The following is a 21,060-nucleotide window of genomic DNA, read 5'->3' as shown; positions in this document are numbered from 1 at the left end:
ACAACAGGGCCTCATCCTCCCTGATTGAACTAACCTCATTATCTCTAGCTTGCTTGCATATATATATACCTGCTCCTGGAAATTTCCACTACATGCATCTGACGAAGTGGGAATTCACCCCCAAAAGCTCATGCTCCAAAACGTCTGTTAGTCTATAAGGTGCCACAGGATTCTTTGCTGCTTTTATAGATCCAGACAAACATGGCTACCCCTCTGATACTTCGTAGGTCAGGTTTTCTAAACCTTTTATCAATTTTGTTGCTCTCCTTGGGATGCTCTCCAGTTTGTCCACATCTTCCCTAGTGTGTGGAACCCAGAACTGGACACAGTACTCCATCTGAGACCTCACTAGTGCCAGCTAGAGAGGGGACAATTACCTCCCATGTCTTACATATGACACTCCAGTTAATACAGGGTTTCTTGAACAGGGGTCACCGCTTCTGTAGGGAAAGCCCCTGGCAGGCCGGACCGGTGCATTTACCTGCCCCGTCTGCAGGTCCAGCCGATTGCAGCTCCCACTGGCTGCGGATCGCTGCTCCTGGCCAATAGAAGCTGCTGGAAGCGGCACAGGCCTAGGGACGTACAGGCTGCCGCTTGCAGCAACTCGCATTGGCCAGGAGCAGCAATTCTCGGCCAGTGGGAGCTGCGATCGGCTGGACCTGCGGATGGGGCAGGTAAACACACCGGCCCAGCCCGCCAGGGGCTTTCCCTACAGAAGCAGCGACCCCTGTTTGAGAAACCCTGAGTTAATACATCCTAGAATGAATTAGTCTTTTTGAAGCTCCATTACATTGTTGACTCATATTTCATTTGTGATCCACTATGACACCCAGACCCCTTTCCAGCAATACCACCACCACCTAGCCTGCTGTTCCCCATTTTGTAGTTGTGCATTTGATTTTTTACTTACTGTGGCAAATTGCCAGTACTGTTATGCTGGGTCTCACGCTTTCTCTTCCTTGGGGAAGGTTCAGGGCACCATTGCTTGCCTCTGAATTGGTATTTTAATTACCCCACTATTGTCCTTGAGGAAGGGAGTGGAAAGGGAGGGACCTGGGCTCACCCTCTCCTCCAGGAACCCAGGGGCCTTGAGGTTTGTGGTGAACCACTTGAACTAGCGGTTCCTTCCCCTGGGCTACCTCCCTCTCCTGCCCTTCAGCTTGTGAAGGGGCTTCTGGCCCTCCTTTTACACAAGCCAGGTGCCCCTTACCTAGGGTTTTTTTGGATTTCTCAGCCCACCACAGCACTCCTCCAAACTTTCCTTTTGGTCTCTCTTCAAAACTGCTCTCTGCTCCAACCAAACCTTCCTGCTCCAGCTCCCACACTGTCTGACTGAAACAGGGGGGGGAGGGATTGTTTATCATATGCCTGACTGCTGGTGCTCTAATTGGCTTCAGGTGCTCTAATTGGCTTCAGGCGCTCTTCTTAGGCCATGTCTACATCTAAAACTTTGCAGCGCTGGTTGTTATAGCTGTATTAGGACAGCTGTATAGGGCCAGCGCTGCAGAGTGTCCACACTTACTGCTAGCAGCGCTGTAAGTGCTGTTAGATGTGGCCACACTGCAGCGCTGTTGGGAGTGATGCATTGTGGGCGGCTATCCCACAGGGCACCTCGTCCCACAGCGGCGCTGGGGCTTGTGGGAAGGGGAAGGAAGTGTGATTGTCCTTCTGCTTCCTGTTCCTGTTCCAACGGCCAGCGTTGCTTTGGTACACATGCGGAGCACTGTGGCAGCATTGTGACTCTAAAGCGGTTTTTCTGCATTATCTTTCAAGAATGGATCCTCAGGTACTGAATACCTTACTAATGACTATTGCCAGCACATCTCGCCTTACTGTGGATCTAATCCTTAGGCTGCTAAATGTGCGTGTGACTGACATTGAGGAGTCGGACGATGGTACTGAATCGCATCAATATGCAGACAGTACAATGCTAGTGGCAATAACAGACGTGCTCTGCTCCGTGGACCGGCGCGTTTGGGCTCGGGAAACCAGCACTGAGTGGTGGGATCACATCGTCCTGCAATCATGGGATGACGATCAGTGGCTGCAGAACTTTCGTATGAGGAAAGCCACTTTCATGGGACTTTGTGATGATCTCGCCCCCAACCTGCGGCGCATGAACACGAGATTTAGAGATGCCCTTTCTGTGGAGAAGCGGGTGGCTATTGCAATCTGGAAGCTGGCAACTCCAGACTGTTTCCGATCTGTGGCGAACCAGTTCGGAGTGGGAAAGTCCACCGTTGGAATGGTGCTGATGCAAGTTTGCAGGGCCATTAATCGAACACTGACAAGAAGAACCGTGACTCTTGGTAACGTGCAGGACATTTTAGATGGCTTTGCAGAAATGGGGTTCCCTAACTGTGGAGGGGCAGTAGATGGGACGCATATTCCTATTATCTCTCCACCCCACCTGGCATCGGAGTATATTAATCGCAAGGGGTACTTCTCTGTGGTTCTGCAAGCGCTTGTGGATCACCGTGGGCATTTCACTGACATTTACTCTGGATGGCCTGGAAAGGTGCACGATGCACCCATATTTAGGAACAGTGCCCTGTTCAGGAGGCTTAGGGCCGGGACCTTTTTCCCAGATCACAATATAACAGTAGGGGACGTGGAAATGCCCATCGTGATTCTGGGAGACCCCGCTTACCCATTAATGCCATGGCTCATGAAACCATATACTGGGAAGCTTGACAGGAGCAAGGAACGTTTCAACTACAGGTTGAGCCGCTGTAGAATGACTGTGGAGCGTGCTTTTGGCCGTTTGAAAGCTCGCTGCCGCAGTCTGTTCGGGAAGCTAGATTTGATGGAAAGCAGCATTACCGCAGTTATATCCGCGTGCTGCACCCTCCATAATATTTGTGAAGGGAAGGGTGAAAGGTTCAGTGAGGAATGGACCTCCGAGGTTATACGTTTGGAGAATGAGTTTGCTCAGCCAGAGAGCAGGGCTAATAGGGAGGCCCAGGAAAGGGCTTCAAGGATTAGGGATGCTATAAGGGAGCAATTTGATGCTGAGAGCCAGCAGTAATGTTTGGTGCATGTGTTGTGCTTTGCTTTACCTTGCTGTGTATAATTAGCCATTTCTATCACCAATAAAACATATGGAAAGAAATACAAACCAAAACCTTTTATTTGTCATACAGTAAAAAACAGGTAAGGGGGTATGGGTGGTTCACAGTACATTCAGAGGTTTTACTATTTCCTATTTTACTCAATTGTAACCGTCTGATGCAACTCACCATTACTTTGCTGCAGAATGATGGGGGTGGAGTGCACTGGGTAAGAATTAAACATATCTTGGTTACTAGGTGATGTTATAGGTGTTGGGGGCAGCTGATGATAATAAGGAACTGGGTGCTGCATAAAGCTATTTTGAGGATACACAGGGGGACAAGGAACATTGCTTTTGGAAGCCTGTGGGTTATCACGGTATATATTTGCCTGCATGGCTACAAGAGACTCAAAAGACTTGGTTTGGCGAGACAGGAGTCTCATCATCTGCCTGGCTATTCTTTTGGCAGACAATTCCTGTCTCCTGCTTTCAGTCAGCCTCCATTCCTGTACACTTTTTCTCCACTCCTCAGTCTTCCTACTTTCCCTGTTGTAGTGGTTCAGAACGGTCTTGATCAGCTCCTCTTTTGATTTCCTAGGATTGCGCCTCAAATTCTGCAATCTACGTGAGGCCGGTGACACAGCCGCATTACTCGAGTTGTCTAGAAAAAATAGAGATAGAGACATGTAATACACAGGGGCATCATTGTTTATTATCAACTTTTGAAGGACATTGGAAACTGTAGGTAGCATCCCTCTCACATACCTCACATAACACTGTAGAGTTCAAGAAAGCTAAGACATGTCTAGCAATGGGGTGAGTACTTTTGCTTAAAATTCTCCCATGTTAGTGGGATGCCTTGGTTCCTGCTTGGAAGGGGGGATCGGTGAGGAAGAAGCACCCCGCAGGACACGGTTCCCGCTTGGAAGGGGGGGTGGGGGACGGACAGAGCACACCGCAGGGCAGGTTTCACGCTTGGAAGGGGGGATCGGTGAGGAAGAAGCACCCCGCAGGACACGGTTCCCGCTTGGAAGGGGGGGTGGGGGACGGACAGAGCACACCGCAGGGCAGGTTTCCCGCTTGGAAGGGGGGGTGGGGGACGGACAGAGCACACCGCAGGGCAGGTTTCCCGCTTGGAAGGGGGGGTGGGGGACGGACAGAGCACACCGCAGGGCAGGTTTCCCGCTTGGAAGGGGGGGTGGGGGACGGACAGAGCACACCGCAGGGCAGGTTTCACGCTTGGAAGGGGGGATCGGTGAGGAAGAAGCACCCCGCAGGACACGGTTCCCGCTTGGAAGGGGGGGGTGGGGGACGGACAGAGCACACCGCAGGGCAGGTTTCACGCTTGGAAGGGGGGATCGGTGAGGAAGAAGCACCCCGCAGGACACGGTTCCCGCTTGGAAGGGGGGGTGGGGGACGGACAGAGCACACCGCAGGGCAGGTTTCACGCTTGGAAGGGGGGATCGGTGAGGAAGAAGCACCCCGCAGGGCAGGTTTCCCACTTGGAAGGGGGGGTGGGGGACGAACAGAGCACACCGCAGGGCAGGTTTCACGCTTGGAAGGGGGGATCGGTGAGGAAGAAGCACCCCGCAGGACACGGTTCCCGCTTGGAAGGGGGGGTGGGGGACGGACAGAGCACACCGCAGGGCAGGTTTCCCGCTTGGAAGGGGGGGTGGGGGACGGACAGAGCACACCGCAGGGCAGGTTTCCCGCTTGGAAGGGGGGGTGGGGGACGGACAGAGCATTGCAATCTACTTACCACGAGCACGATCCTCAGCTTCCTCATCAACGTCCGCTTCCAGCTGCTGTGACTGGCTAGTCTCCTCAGGGCTGGAGAAGAGCTCCTGGCTGCCTGTGTCCTGAGACTCTGGGGTGTCCCCCTCAACGCCAGTAGCATCACTGTATTCATCCTCTACACCATCCCCCACTTCTCCCTGCTCTGAACTCTCCATCGTGCTCCTAGGATTCACGGTGGGGTCACACCCAAGTATGGCATCCAGCTCCTTGTAAAACCTGCAGGTTGTGGGGGCTGCTCCTGAGCGTCGGTTTCCCTCACGGGCTTTGCAGTATGCACTCCTCATCTCCTTAATTTTTACTCTGCATTGCAAGGCGTCCCGTTCGTGGCCCCTTCTCAGCATGGACTGCGATATCTGACCATAGGTATCATAGTTTCTCCTTCTGGAGCGCAGCTGTGTTTGAACAGCCTCATCTCCCCACACACTAATTAGATCCTGCAGCTCTGCATTGGTCCATGCTGGGGCTCGTTTGTTGCGTGGAGGCATGGTCGCTGAATGATTGATTGATTAATTGCACTCCACGCCTGACTGAGCAAACAGGAAGGTGATTTTTTAAATTTCCCGGGGGATTTAAAGGAGGGGTCAGGTGAGCACAGGGCAGAGGAGTTTTCTTGATTACCAGAGAGGTATCCTCAGGTATGCTGGGATACCTGCTTATTCCACGGAGGTCAAGAAAAGCGCTGGTAAGTGTCTACATTGCATTACCAGCGCTGGATCACCAGCGCTGGATCCTCTACACCCGAGACAAAACGGGAGTACGGCCAGCGCTGCAAACAGGGAGTTGCAGCGCTGGTGATGCCCTGCAGATGTGTACACCTTCAAAGTTGCAGCGCTGTAACTCCCTCACCAGCGCTGCAACTTTCTGATGTAGACAAGCCCTGAATCTATAGCAGACCTTCCTCCCCTTGCAGGGAATAAGGCTCCCTGCTAACACTCTCCTGCTGCCATCTGGCCATGCTGTATCACATTACTAAGTGAAGTACTTGGCACTTGTCTTTATTGAATTTCATCTTGTTGAATTCTGCCCCAATTCTCCAATTTGTTGAGGGTGTTTTGAGTTTTAATCCGATCCTCCAAAGTGCTTGCAAGCCCTCCCACGTTGGTGTCATCTGCCAATTTTGTAAGCATACTCTCCACTCCATTATCCAAGAAGTCATTAATGAAAATATTGAATAGTCCTGGGCCCAACACTGACCTCCATGCGACCCCATTAGATATGCCCTCCCAGTTTGACAGTGAGCCATTCATAACTACTCTCTGAGGATGGTCTTTCAACCAGTTGTGCACCCACTTTCTAGTAGTTTCATCTAGACCATCTTTTTCCAGTTTGTTTATGAGAATGTCATGTGGGATTGTGTCAAAAACCTTCCTAAAATCAGGATATATCACATCTGCTGCTTCCCCGCATCCACTAGGCCCAGAACCTTGTCAGAGAGGGATATTAGGTTGGTTTAGTACAGGGGTCAACAACCTTTCAGCACTGGTGTGCCGAGTCTTCATTTACTCACTCTAATCTAAGGTTTCGCATGCTGGTCATACATTTTAATGTCTTTTAGAAGGTCTCTCTCTATAAGTCTATATATTATATAACTAAACTAGTGTTGTATTGTAAAATAAACAAGATTTTCAAAATGTTTAAGAAGCTTCATTTAAAATGAAATTAAAATGTTGATCTTACATTGCCAGCCCACTCAGCCTGCTGCTGGTCTGGGGTTCTGTTCACCTAGGCCGGCAGCGGGCTGAGCGAGGCCTGTGGCCGGGACTCCGCCTGGCAAAGGTCCGTCAGCCAGAACCCTAGACCAGCAGCGAGCTGTGCGGGATTGGCGGCCAGGACCCAGAGGGCTGGGGGTGGGCTGGAGTCAGGGCTGGGGGCTGGAGGTGTCATGGCAGAGGGGGGGCTAGGTATGGGTGGGGGTGCCAGAGTCAGGGCTAGGGTTGGGGAGGGGGATGAAGGAGTCAAGCAGAGGGTTGGGTGTGTATGAGGGAGGTACAGGGCTCAGGGCAGGGGCCCGGGGGGTGTGCGGGACTCAGGGCAGAGGACGTGGTGTGTGTGTGGGGGGGTGTCAGGGGTCAAGGATCAGGGGAGAGGACTGGGTGACTGCCCCCCTAAGAACTCCCAACCCCATTGCTCCTTGTCCCCTGACTACCCCCTCCTGGGACTCCTGCCCCCAACTGCCCCCCAGGAACCCACCTCCTATCTAAGCCTCTCTATTCCTTGTCCCCAGACTGGACCCTACCCCCTACCTGTCCCTTGACTGCCACGACCCTTATCCACACCCCCGTCCCCAGACAAACCCCCAGGACTCCCATGCCCCATCCAACTGCTCCTCGCCCCTTGACAGGACCCCAGAACTCCCGACTCATCCAACCCCTCTCCACACCCCTGCCTGCTGACAGGACCCCCAGAACTCCCAACTCATACAACTCCCCCAGCTTCTTGTCCCCTGACCACGCCCTGCAGAGACCCCCCCCACCCTAACAGCCCCCTCAAGACCCACCTTGCTCCCACTCCCCTGACTGACCTGACCCCTATCCACCCACTGTCCCCTCACAAACCCCGGGACTCCCATGCCCCATCCAACCCCTCCTGCTCCCTGACAGCCCCCTCCAGAAACCCTTGCCCCTAACCACCCCCCGGGATCCCACCCCCCTATCCAACCCACCCTGCTCCCTGTCCTCTGACTGCCCCCCCCCATCCAACCCCCTCAGCCCTGGGCCCTTTACCTTGAGGCTCCGCGCAGAGCCAGACACGCTGCCCCATGGGAGAGCACAGCCCCAGCCCTCAGAGCACTGCGCTTGCCATGCCAGGAGAGTGGGGCCATTTGCCCACCCCGTGTGCATGGCTATGCTTCTGCTTCCTGCCCCCGCGGGGGGAGCAGAGGGCAGACGAGAGCGGGCCGGGCTGGGCAGGATTTTTAATGGCATGCTGGAATCCCGGCAGGCTCCAGCGTGCCATTAAAAATTGGCTCACGTGCCGTCTTTGGCACGCGTGCCATAGGTTGCCAACCCCTGGTTTAGTATGATTGTTCTTGACAAATGCATGCTGGCTATCCCTTATAACCCTATTATCCTCTAGATCAGCAGTTCTCAAACTGTGGGTTGGGACTGCAAAGTGGGTCACAACCTCATATTAATGGGGTCGCTAGGGCCAGCATTAGACTTCCTGGGACCCAGGGCTGACACTGAAGCCCAAGCTCCATCCCCACACAAAGCAGCAAGACTCAGGATACGGCTGCCTCTCCCCTCACCCGGGGCAGCAGCGCTCGGGCTGTGCCCCCTCCCCGGTCACGTAGTAACTTTGCTGTCAGAAGAGGGGCCCATTGCAGTGAAGTTTGAGAACCCCTGCTCTAGATGCTTATAAATCGATTATTTATTTATTTGTGCCGGTATCTTTCCAGGTATCAGAGTTAGGCTGACTGATCTATAATTCCCTGGTCTTCTTTGTTCCTCTTGATAGAAACTTAGGGTAGGGTTGCCAACTTTCTACTTACACAAAAATGAACACCCTTGCCCTCCCTCTGCCCTTTCTCTGAGGCCCCTCCCCCCACTCACTCCATTCCTGCACTCTGGGTAACTTGTACATGTTGCTTTTCCCTGCTATTTTATTTTGGAATCTGGGATTTTTCTATAGAATGAACCTTTCGTTTATTTTTACCCCAAGAAGGTCTCTGGGGTGCAAACTGTGTGAAGTGCATGTGCCAAAATTAGCTCCTAACTGGGGGGCTGGCTTCACACCTTTGGAAGTGATGAACCAGAGAGGAACAGTGCATGTGTCTTCTCTTCTTCTTCAACACTTAGCCAGACAGTTGGCCATAGCGATCATTCGCCATTTGGGCCATTCCTGCACAACCGCAAAGGCTTGACAGTCTGAGAGTCCAACATCGGAACAGACTTGATGAACCACTGTAATTGGGGGTTTGCCTCTAGGTCACCTCCACCCCTCAGTTGATGGAATTTGATCCCAGATGTCACAAGCTACCTGAAGAATGGCGTTCGCTGGAAGGTCTTGGGGCATCCTTGCGACATGTCTGAAAAGCATAAGATGCCACCTGCAGACAATGGCCCCAGTAGTCTGTAGACCCGAGCGTCCATAAACATCTGCATTACAGATGAAGTCATTCCACTTTATGCCCAATATACAATGTTGACATTTTGTTTGGAAAGCCTCCAGCTTTGTCCAGTCTGAGCGGCGTAGTGTCCATGTTTCGCAGCCATACAACAGTATAGGGAGGATACAGCTCAAATAAATCCTGAATATGGTTGTCACACTGAGATGATTTTCATTCCATATCAGTTGTAAACGGTCCGTGGCAGATGCTGCGATGCCAATCCGATGGAGAACCTCCGTGTGAGAATTGGAGGAGCTGGTAAATATAGAACCCTGATAGCAAAAGCTGGAAACTGATTCGACTTTTTCATTGTTCAAAGAGATTGGAGTTGCAGGTGGACCTGGTCCTAGATTTTGCAGTTTTGTCTTTGACCATGAAACATGGAGACTAATCTTTGCTTACTGCTCCTTCATATGCTGGAGGGCCTCATGAAACCCATTGGGACTTTGTACTAAAAGAACAATGTCATCAGCATAGTCAAGGTTTGTGAGCGAGAGATCACTGATCTCAGTGTCTATGGACCTGACGGAATGCTGCATTATGAAATCCATTGCTCGACAAAAGAGTGCAGGGGCCAGAACTCAGCCCTGCCTAAAACCAGATACTGATTTAAAAGGTGCTGACATCCGGTTCCCCAGATGAACACAGGTAGTGGTTCCATTATGCAGCTCTCTAATCAAGTCCAGCAGAGTGGTAGGGACACCTACACCTTTTATGGCCTTCCATAACGTGACACGGTCTACTGAATCAAATCCAGCCTTAAGATCAACATACGCTACATGCAGGGTTTTTCTGAATTCGCGATGTATCTCCGACAACAAGTGAAGGGCCAAAATGGCATCTAATGTGGACCTGTTCCTTGTAAAGCGTGGCTGTTGGGGATGGTGCTTGCAGTGTAGCAAAGGCTCCAGGCGTGCCAGCAAAACATGCGCAGACACCTTCCCCAGAATGGAGAACAAGGTGATCGGCCTGTAGCTCTTACGTTCACTGCGCTATCCCTTGCCCTTATAGAATGAGATCACAATACTGTCCTTCCAGGCAGTTGGCAGTGTTACCTGAAATTGGGCCAGCTAGTAAGCTTAGGGAGGACTAATGACCCACCAGAGTTCGGCAGAAAGCAGCATGTTTATTATACTGATAGCTAAGCTCAAAAGAAGTGTGTGTGTGAGGAGGGGGTGACGAAGTGGGAATGTTCTTAATGTTTTCTCTGAATACTGTGGGGGGGCCTCAGTTCCTGGCCGACCCTCTGTCGCCTGGCAACTAATGGCCAGGCTCTTCCCCCCCCTTCAAGGGGATGCTAAAGGTGTGGGAAAACAAAGAGATCAGGTGACCTCCTGGCCCGGGAAAGGAACTGAGCAGAGGAGGAGGAGGGGCTGGAGGGGTTTTCAGTCTGCAGCTGGCTGGGGACGAGGGGTGAAGTGCAGATGTGGGGGTCTAGCTCATTGCCCCCCAGAATGGACCCAGCTGAGGAGTCCAGTTCGTGGTACCTACAAGCTCTGTTTTAGACCATGTTCCTGTCATCGAATAAACCTCTGTGTTACTGGCTGGCTGAGAGTCACGTCTGACTGCAAAGTGGGGGTGCAGGACCCTGTGGCTTCCCCAGGACCCTGCTGGGGCGGGCTCGCTGTGGGAAGCACATGGATGGGCAGAGGATGCTGAATGCTCCAAGGAGAGACCCAGTATGTGAAGACGTGTGAGCTTCTTGCCCTGAACAAGTCTGCTCCAAGGGAGAGGAAGCTCCCCAAAGTCCTGACTGGCCTTGTGGGGAGCAGTTCCAGAGCATCGCCCAGGGACTCTGTGACAGGGGGTCACACTTACACAGGCATACTCACGCTCCCAGGACAGGCACGGCAGGATCCTTCGAGGTAAGTGTCCCACAGCGCAGTGATGGACGGTGCGATGAAGGTAAGTCTTCCCAAGGCACGATGGAATGCAACACAGTGAGCCACTGTCCAGGCGGTCCAGGCGAAGGGCCTTCACGGGAGGTACAAGCTTGTGACTGCACTGCTGAGCACATGGCCCCTTCCCCTTTTAAGGACCTGCTCCTCATGGCCTGTGACTTGGGCGCGTCTGGCTGGTCACACTCCACCTCAGCCAGTGTCCATGCATTGGGTGTGTGAGCGCTGCCTAATTAGAGTCCCAGACATCTTGTCTACCTGGGAGCTCTTCTGATCTTCCAGTTGTTCAAGCAGCCCATTCATCCTACAAGCATTCCAGGAGGGAGGGGGAGAGGGAAAGCCACTTCACAGGTATTCAGAGAGGGAGAGGAGACAAAGTGGGGGGGTGGGGGGAGTATAACAGACTTTTTGAGCATACAGGTTATACAGAGCATACAGATCACTGCTGCTCCTACAACAGGCAGGGTCCCAGTTCTCCACACTAGATGAAATATGGCCAGAAGTGATTCTGCTACAGGAACAATAACACATTTTAGCAGCTCTGGGGGAATGCCATCAGCACCAGCTGCACGTCCATTTTTCAGTGTAGAGATGGCACACTTCACTTCATCCAGTGTTGGTGCATCAGTACAAATATTTGGATCCAGAACCGCAGTGACTTCCAGATCACCCAGCTCTGAACAAGTAGCAGCTGGAGGATGGTTCAGGACGCTGTGATAATATTCCACTCAGCGTGAGAGAATGTCATCATCTGATTTACATGGATGGCCTTGGCTTTGTTCAGGATGCCTTTTGTAGCGACTACCTCTTGACCACTGAGATTGCGAGTGGCGCGGAATGCTGGCTTCAAGTCACCCCTGACTAAGCCAAATTCGACATCATCCACCACTTGATTATAATATGCCTCATGATCGCGCAGTGCCAGGGTGTTAAATTTTTGCTTCAGCTGCTTATGAGTGCACTTATCACTGCGCTGGTGAGCTGTGGCCTTCAGTTAAATCTGGAAGGCCTCCTCCGATAGCCATTGTCGGCGTGGTGGATGCCTATAGCCAATCGTCTGCTCAGCAGATTGGTTGAGGGTAGAAGTGAAGAGGGACCAGGCAACCTCCACGTCATATGGCAGATGAGCTAGAGCCGAGAATCTGTTGCTGACATCAATACAAACATAAGGTGCTGACTCTGTGGGAGTTCCAGGGCTGGAGCGCCCATGGGGAAAAATTGGTGTGTACTCTGCACCACCGGCAGCTCCCCACCCTCCTACCCCAGCTGACCTTCACTCTGCCTCCACTTCCTCCCCGAGTGCGCCGCTGAGTCCTGCTTCTCTCCCCTTGCTCCCAGCACTTGCACCACGAAACAGCTGTTTCGTGCGGCAAGCAGTGGGAGGGAGGGGGAGGAGGAGGAGGCGGCACGTTCGGGGAAGAGGCAGGGCTGGGGTGGGATTTGGGGAGAGGTTCAATAGGGGCAGGAAGGGGGTGGAGTCAGGGCGGGGCCGGGGGTGAGCACCCACCAGCGCCAAGGAAAGTTGGCAGCTGTGAATACAAAACCTGGTGGTTAAATCTGGCACACAGATCACAGATATCACAACGTGGAAGATCCATCAGCCTTGCTTCTGATAGTCTTGTGACTGATATACCAAGACCGTCCATTTTGCGTGAGACAGCAACCTGGTGACCTGTGAAGAGTTGCAACATTCCAAGTAGCAGTTCTGGTGGACTGTCGGAGATCACAGTCACAATGTACTACAGATGGGCTTTCCGACATCAGAGGACGCGCATCCCCAGGGGGACTTTGGCACGAACCTCTCGTGTTTGCACCGGGGGGAGACGGCACCGACAAGCTGAAAGGGAGGCAGGGGCTTTAATCCTGGTGCTGAGTACTAGGTGAATCATGGCCAAAAAACCAAGAGTGAACGATTATCCCAGGAAATACCTCGTCCCACTGGGGTGAGCTGGAGGTGCAGTAATGCAACCCTTTTCTTGGTCTACCAGTACTGGCTTCACGCTGTGCGACCCCAGCCATTGACTCTTTCTCAGCGAACTCCTTCACCTCTGGTAGCTAGGTGCAGCTGCTGCCCTGCGCCTTCGCCGATGGTGTTAGCCATCGTTTTCCAGGTTCACGCTGGATCTGTCCACCCCGCGTAATGCTCAAGGCGATATTTTGGACAAGCCTTCATCGCTGATGGCATCGCTCCAGCAGGGAATCCCCTACTTCAGAAGTTACACCCCCTCCACCACGATGAGGTACAGGAACAAGTACCAGGCAAGTGTTTGGTAGTTAAGAACTTGGTCCGGATGGATTTGGGGAGGCTCTGGACTGGAATGGCTGTTGGTGTCACCCTGCAAGGACTAACTGCTCTGGTGTAAGCCAGGGTGAGACCTAGTGTTTATGAGCAGGATCTGAACCAAAGCTGCACAGCATAAAAGCCCCCCAGGTTATAGGGCAGGCAGTGACGGAACCCTTTACCGGTCTGGGTGATCCCCAAAACATTACCCTCATGCAGCCAGCCTTAGACATTTGTGTGATGTTCCCCTGGTGTTATCCAGACCGGTGATCTGCTAGGCCATTCCAGTCCTCGACTCTGGGAGCCAGCCAGCCCTGCTCTGCTGTGAGAACCCCACTCCTGGGCTGTTCACACACAGCCTCTACCATGTAAGCTGCTCTCTACTACGTGAGTGAGCACTTTTGGCCAGCTGCTGCTTGGATTCTGCAACCAAATGACACTAGCCAATATCTCTGGTCCCAGACACAACCCTAGGAACCTCCGTCTTGCAGTGTCCAGTTATGCCTGCTGGACGCTGCAAGCTTATATGAGTTTGTCAATTTAACAAAGAAATTGATATGTACCAGGCTTATTATCCCAGGGGGAGTCTCTGACGCTCTTCAAACCAAAAACACTGCTTCAGGTAGAATAAACAAACAAATTTATTAACTACAAAAGATAGATTTTAAGTGATTATAAGTCCAAGCATAACAAGCCAGATTTGGTCAAATGAAATAAAAACAAAATACATTCTAAGCTGATCTTAACACTTTCAGTGGCCTTACAAACTCAGATGCTTCTCACCACAGGCTGGCTGGTTGCTCTTCAGCCAGGCTTTCCCCTTTTATCAGTGCTTCAATCGTGGTGGTGATGTCTGTAGATGGAGGTGGAAGAGAGAGGAAGAGCCCGGCAAACGTCTCTCCCTTTTATCATGTTCTTTCTTCCCTCTTGGCTTTGCCTACCCCCCCTTCAGAGTCAGGTGAGCATTACCTCATTGTAGTCACAAACTGACCAAGGGAAGGGGCGTGACTCACTCAAGAGTCCAACAGATCTTTTGTTGCTGCCTAGGTCATTGTCCTTTGTTCCTGTGAGGCTGGTCTGGGTTTGTCCCATAGATGCCGTGATGAGGTGTGAACTCCCACTCTGCTCCTGGAGAGTTTTGTCTGGGCTTGTTTTAAGCCATGAGGATACATTTTCAGCCTCATAACTATATACATGAAATCACAATCTATAACATTACTATAACGTTAATTACTATAACAACAATGCTCAGTGCATCATGAACCTTCTGAAGATACCCGACATGACAAACTTTGCATTGGATACCACACAATCATATTATAAGGATGAACATAGGGGTGCAGGGTGTTCCCCGAGATACAGAGCATCACAATTTGTACATTAAACAAGACCTACATGAAGATGACCTCTATGTAGCTCAAAAGCTTGTCTCTCTCACCAACAGAAGTTGGTCCAATAAAAGACGTTACCTCCCCTACCTTGTCTCTCTAAGAACTACATTTAGTGATTGTTGAAGCTGCATCAGGCCCCAGCCAATACCTTACACAGATGAAGACATTAAGTTAAGGAGAAGATTCTCCAGCATTCCTTGCCACCTTCCCCTCACCTCCAGCACTGCTGTTAACTCTCAATGGGCACATATCCATAGCAGCTGGGAGGTGTAATTGCCAACTGGGGTAGATGGAAACATGCTAGCTGTCGTCAAGCTAATGCCCAAAAATAGCAGTTTGGCCGTGGTGGCTCAGGCTACCTGCCCAAGTACAACCACACCCAACTCCCTGGGTACACGCTCGGACAGCTAACTCAACCCACTGCCCATGCTGCCACAGCCACACTCAAGCAGGGAATCACAGCTCCCAGCAGCTATGTAGCTCATAACCTAAGGGGTATGCACTGCCACCTCCAGTGCATACCGCAGAGCAACATGCCTGCCAACTTCAGCCACCGTGCTCTGTCACACAAAACATAATGGTGACCTCAGCAGGTGAATGGCCCATGGAACACTCATGCTGCTTTTTGATATAGTAACAAATAACCTCACTGGTTTCCTCAAGCAATTCCTGACCTATGATAAGCATTTGAAAGGGTCCAGGGATCCTTCACTCAAAAACAGTTCTAGAGAATGTTTACACCCTAACTAAGATGAAAATTTGGGGACAACTTTAACTAGGATTGCATCGCATTCTTAGCTGCCTGCCTACACTGGATGCCAATGTATTGAGAGTCCACAATCAATTCAAGAACATCAGGGCTACCTTACTGGATCAGATCAATAGCCCATATCTCTGGTCCCAGACACAACCCTAGGAACTTCCGTCTTGCAGTGTCCAGTTATGCCTGCTGGACGCTGCAAGCTTATATGAGTTTGTCAATTTAACAAAGAAATTGATATGTACCAGGCTTATTATCCCAGGGGGAGTCTCTGACATTCTTCAAACCAAAAACACTGCTTCAGGTAGAATAAACAAACAAATGTATTAACTACAAAAGATAGATTTTAAGTGATTATAAGTCCAAGCATAACAAGCCAGATTTGGTCAAATGAAATAAAAACAAAATACATTCTAAGCTGATCTTAACACTTTCAGTGGCCTTACAAACTCAGATGCTTCTCACCACAGGCTGGCTGGTTGCTCTTCAGCCAGGCTTTCCCCTTTGATCAGCGCTTCAATCGTGGTGGTGATGTCTGTAGATGGAGGTGGAAGAGAGAGGAAGAGCCTGGCAAACGTCTCTCCCTTTTATCATGTTCTTTCTTCCCTCTTGGCTTTGCCTACGCCCCCTTCAGAGTCAGGTGAGCATTACCTCATTGTAGTCACAAACTGACCAAGGGAAGGGGCGTGACTCACTCAAGAGTCCAACAGATCTTTTGTTGCTGCCTAGGTCATTGTCCTTTGTTCTTGTGAGGCTGGGCTGGGTTTGTCCCATAGATGCCCTGATGAGGTGTGAACTCACACTCTGCTCCTAGAGAGTTTTGCCTGGGCTTGTTTTAAGCCATGAGGATACATTTTCAGCCTCATAATTATATACATGAAATCACAACCTATAACATTACTATAACATTAATTACTATAACAACACCTCCTCTGCATCAGGCTCACCTGTACTGGACTGTAGGGACTGGCTCGACTGCTCTGGACTCAGAACAGGTCCTGGCTCATTGTGCCCCTGGACCCCCGTCACCTGTCCCCCATACTCCTCCTCCTCCTATTCCTCACCCAACACGTCCTCCTCACTGTGCACTCCGGGGACCTGTTCACACCAGCTCCTCCAAGTATCCACAGTGGTCTTGGTGGGGGTGGGGTGGAGTGTCTGCAGAGAATGGCATGCAGCTCTTTGTAAAACCAGCATATCTGCGACTCCGCTCCAGAACAAGTGCTAACCTTCCTTGCCTTCTGGTACGCCTGCTGCAGCTCCCTGGCTTTCACATGGCACTGCTCCGGGTCCCTCTTGTAGCCCTTCTCCCCAGTGCCCCGAGCAATCTGCTTGTAGATATTGATGTTTCTATGGCTGGATTGGAGCTGTGCCTGCACAGCTTCTTCTCTCCGCAGATCCAGGAGATCCACTACCTCCTGTGAACTCCAGGCAGGAGTGCACCTGCAGCGTGGAGCCATCAGTCAGCTGGGCAGTTGCTAGATGAGCTCTCCATGCTGAGCAAACAGGAAATGAAATTTCAAAAATTCATGGGGCTTTAAAAGGGGAGGGGCATGTACCTACATACCTGGCCGACTGGCAGCAGAATTCAAAACAGTGAGCAGAGCAGTCAGGGTGGGGCATTGTGGGACACCTCATAAACGCCACAAAGTTGATATAAGTAACACAGGGTATGTCTACACTACAGGATTATTCCGATTTTACAGAAACCGGTATTTGGAAACAGATTGTATAAAGTTGAGTGCATGTGGCCACACTAAGCACATTAATTCGGCGGTGTGCATCTAGCGTCAATTTCCGGAGTGTTGCACTGTGAGTAGCTATCCCATAGCTATCCCATAGTTCCCACAGTCTCCCCCGCCCATTGGAATTCTGGGTTGAGATCACAATGCATGATGGGGCAAAAACATTTAGCAGTTTTTCACTCTCACCATATGTGTAGTGGATGCTGCTGACAGGCGCAGTATCGCAGTGCTACACAGCAGCATTCACTTGCCTTTGCAAAGTAGCAGAGACGGTTACCAGCCCTATCTGCTGCTTTGGAAATTGGCAATGATGGTTACCAGTCCTACTGTACTGTCTGCTGCTGTCATGGTGCTCCTGGCTGGCCTCGCTGAGATCAGCAGGGGGCACATGGACAAAAATGGGGATGACTCCCCAGGTCATTCCTTTCTTTACGTTTTGTCTAAAAGTAGAGTCAGTCCTGCCTAGAATGTGGGGCAAGCCTACTAAAGAACCAGAGAGCACGCCGCTCTGGGACACAGCCCCAGACATCCCACAGAAATGATGAGCTGCATGCCATTCTAAGGGGCGCCCCTGCAACAACCCCACTCGTTGCTTCCCTCCTGGGCTACTATGGCAGTTATCCCCCCATTTGTGTGATGAAGTAATAAAGAATTTATGAATAAGAAACACTGACTTTATTGAGATAAAATGAGGGGGAGGCAGCCTCCAGCTGTTATGATATTCCAGGCAGGACTGAATTTCCATTAGACATTAAATGGAGGGTGGGAGAGGAGCGCAGCCTCCAGCTGTTATGATATTCCAGACAGGACTGAAACTCCAGGAGACAAAGCTTAAAGAAGGGAATGACCGGGAGTCATTCCCATTTTTGCCCAGGCACCACCGAGGCCAGCCAGGAGCACTCATGGGAAGATGACGACAGTTATCAGTCCTATTGCACCATCTACCATCAGGGAGAGGAGAGGAGGGGATGCTGCTGTATAGCGCTGCAGCACCCTGTCTACCAGCAGCATCCAATAGACATACGGTGACATTGAAAAAAGGCAAGAAACGATTTTTTTCCCTTTTCTTTCACGGGTTGGGGGAGGGGGGGAAATTGACGACATATACCCTGAACCACCCGCGATGTTTTTGACCCTTCAGGCATTGGGAGCTCAACCAAGAATGCAAATGGTTTTTGGAGAGTGCGAGAACTGTGGGATAGCTCGAGTCCTCAGTCCCCCCTCCCTCCCTCCATGAGCGTCCATTTGATTCTTTGGCTTTACGTTATGCTTGTCACGCAGCATTGTGCTGAGTCCCTGCTGTGGCCTCTGTCCATCATGACCTTGGAGGTTTTTTTCAAATGCTTTGGCATTTCATCTTTTGGAACGAAGCTCTGATAGAACAGATTTGTCTCCTCATACAGCGATCAGATCCGGTATCTCCCGTACAGTCCATGCTGGAGCTCTTCTTGGATTCTGGGACTGCATCGCCACCCGTGCTGATCAGCACTCCACGCTGGGCAAACAGGAAATGAAATTCAAAAGTTTGCAGGGCTTTTCTTGTCTACCTAGCCAGTGCATCCGAGTTCAGATTGCTGTCCAGAGCGGTTACAGTGGTTCACTGTGCGATAGTGCCTGGAGGCCAATACCGTCGAATTGCGGCCACTCTAACCCTAATCCAACATGGCAATACCGATTTCAGCACTACTCCCCTCGTCGGGGAGGATTACAGATACCAGTATTAAGAGCCCTTTATATTGATATAAAGGGCTTCATTGTGTAGACGAGTGCAGGGTTAATTCGGTTTAACTCTGCTAAATTTGGTATAAACGCATAGTGTAGACCAGGCTACAGTGTCAACACTGACATTGCATCAGCCTAACTATGCTGACTTAAGAGCTATGGCTCTCGCAGAGGCGGCGTTATCAAGGCAGCGTAGTGGGCAAGTTACATCAGCGGGAGCGACGTTTTAGTGTAGACATTGACAGAGTTAGTTCGACGTAAGCTGCCTTGCATCAGCCTAAGTGTAGCGTAGACCAAGCTTTATTCTTTGACAAATAAACCCAGACAAAGTTCCTCTCTCCTGCTGGGGTGCAGATGCCAGGCTGTCTGCCTCATCCTCTGGTCAGTTTGCTTTTTTGAGTGGCTTAACCACTTTGTTTACCTTACATAGAATCATATCATAGAACCACAGGACTAGAAGGGACCTCGAGAGGTCATCTAGTCCTGTCCTCTGCACTCATGGCAGGATTAAGTGTTATCTAGACCAGTGGTTCCCAAACTTTAACAACCCGTGACCCCCTTTCAATAAAACGTGAAATCTCATGAACCCCCTCCTAAACATGAATATTTTCAGGGATTTAAGTTTAAATCTCCTTAGTGTGGTGAACCCCCTGTAACATTGTGCGAACCCCCAGGGTTTCCCGAACCCCAGCTTGGGAACCACTGATCTAGACCATCCCTGACAGGTGTTTATCTAACCTGCTTTTAAAAATCTCCAATGAAGGAGACTCCTCAACATCCATAGGCAATTTATTCCAGTGCCTACCCACCCTGACACTTAGGAAGTTTTTCCTAATGTCCAACCTAAACCTCCGTTGCTGCAATTAAGCCCATTGCTTCTTGTCCTATCCTCAGAGGTTAAGAAAAACAATTCTTCTCGCTCCTCCTTGTAATAACCCTTTATGTACTTAAAAACTGTTATCATGTCTTCTCTTCTCCAGACTTGAAAAAATTGGGTTTGTTTATCTTCCCTCTTAGGTCATGTTTCCTAGACCTTTAATGGTTTTTGTTCCTTGTCTCTGGACTTTCTCCAGTTTGTCCACATCTTTCCTGAAATGTGGTTCCCAGAACTAGACACAATATCCAGCTGAAGCCTAATCAGCACAGAGTAGAGCCGAAGAATTACTACTTGTGTCTTGCTTACAACGCTCCTGCTAATACAGCCCAGAATGATATTTGCTTTTTTTTTTTTTTTTTGCAACAGTGCTACACATTGACTCATATTTAGCTTGTGGTCCACTATGACCCCCGGATCCCTTTCTGCAGTACTCCTTCCTAGGCAGTCATTTCTCATTTTGTGCATGTGCAACTGATCGTTCCTTCCTAAGTGGAATACTTTGCATTTGTACTTATTGAATTTCATCCTATTTACTTCAGACTATTTCTCCAGTTTGTCCAGATCATTTTGAATTATAATACTTTCCTCCAAAGCACTTGCAACTCCTCCTAGCTTGGTATCATCCACAAACTGTATAAGTGTACTCTATAAGTGTATAAACTGTATAAGTGTATGCCTTTATCTAAATTATTGATGAAGATATTGAACAGAACCAGACCCAGAACTGATCCCTGCTGGATCCCACTCATTATGCCCTTCTAGCGTGACTGTGAGCCACTGATAACTACTCTCTGGGAACGGTTTTCCAACCAATTATGCACCCACCTTATAGTAGCTCCATCTAGGTTGCACCCTAGTTTGTTTATGAGAAGGTCACAGCGACAATATTAAAAGCTTTACTAAAGTCAAGGTATACCATGTCTACTACTTCCCCCTTATCCACACTGTCAAAGAAAGCTATCAGGTTGGTTTGACACGCTTTGTTCTCAACAAATCCATGCTGACTTATCACCTTATTATCGTCTAGATGTTTGCAAATTGATTGCTTTATTGTTTGCTCCATTATCTTTCCGGGTACAGAAGTTAAGCCAACTGGTCTATAATTCCTCAGTTGTCCTTATTTCCCTTTTTATAGATTTGCGCTATATTTGCCCTTTTCCAGTCTTCTGGAATCTCTCCTGTCTTCAATGACTTTTCACAGATAATTACTAATGGCTCAGATATCTCCTCAGTCATCTCCTTGAGTACTCCAGGTCCAGGCCCTGGTGACTTGAAGACATCTAACTTGTCTAAGGGCACATCTTCACTGGCAACGTTAAAGCGCTGCTGCGGCACCGCTTTAACGTGGCTTGTTTAGTCCAAAAAACCCACCTCCATGAGGGTGCACTGTTTACACTGGCACTTTACAGCGCTGAAACTTGCAGGCTCA

At 50.3% G+C, this 21,060-nt stretch overlaps 1 protein-coding gene across 1 annotated transcript; it reads right to left on the bottom strand.

The window, feature by feature from the left end:
- Positions 1-3,112: 3,112 nt before the first annotated feature.
- Positions 3,113-5,733, bottom strand: LOC127037809 (zinc finger and SCAN domain-containing protein 29-like). Its single transcript, XM_050929914.1, has 2 exons — positions 4,812-5,733; positions 3,113-3,713 (listed from the first exon to the last, which is right to left on the bottom strand). Exons 1-2 carry the CDS (start codon positions 5,332-5,334, stop codon positions 3,208-3,210), a joined length of 1,029 nt encoding a protein of 342 aa, XP_050785871.1. The 5' UTR covers positions 5,335-5,733; the 3' UTR covers positions 3,113-3,207.
- Positions 5,734-21,060: the final 15,327 nt, after the last annotated feature.

This window comes from Gopherus flavomarginatus, chromosome 20 (genome assembly GCF_025201925.1).
Source record: "Gopherus flavomarginatus isolate rGopFla2 chromosome 20, rGopFla2.mat.asm, whole genome shotgun sequence".
Taxonomy (NCBI): domain Eukaryota; kingdom Metazoa; phylum Chordata; order Testudines; family Testudinidae; genus Gopherus; species Gopherus flavomarginatus.
Note: the sequence above shows the minus strand (reverse complement) of the source record. Positions and strands in the feature narration are given on the sequence as shown.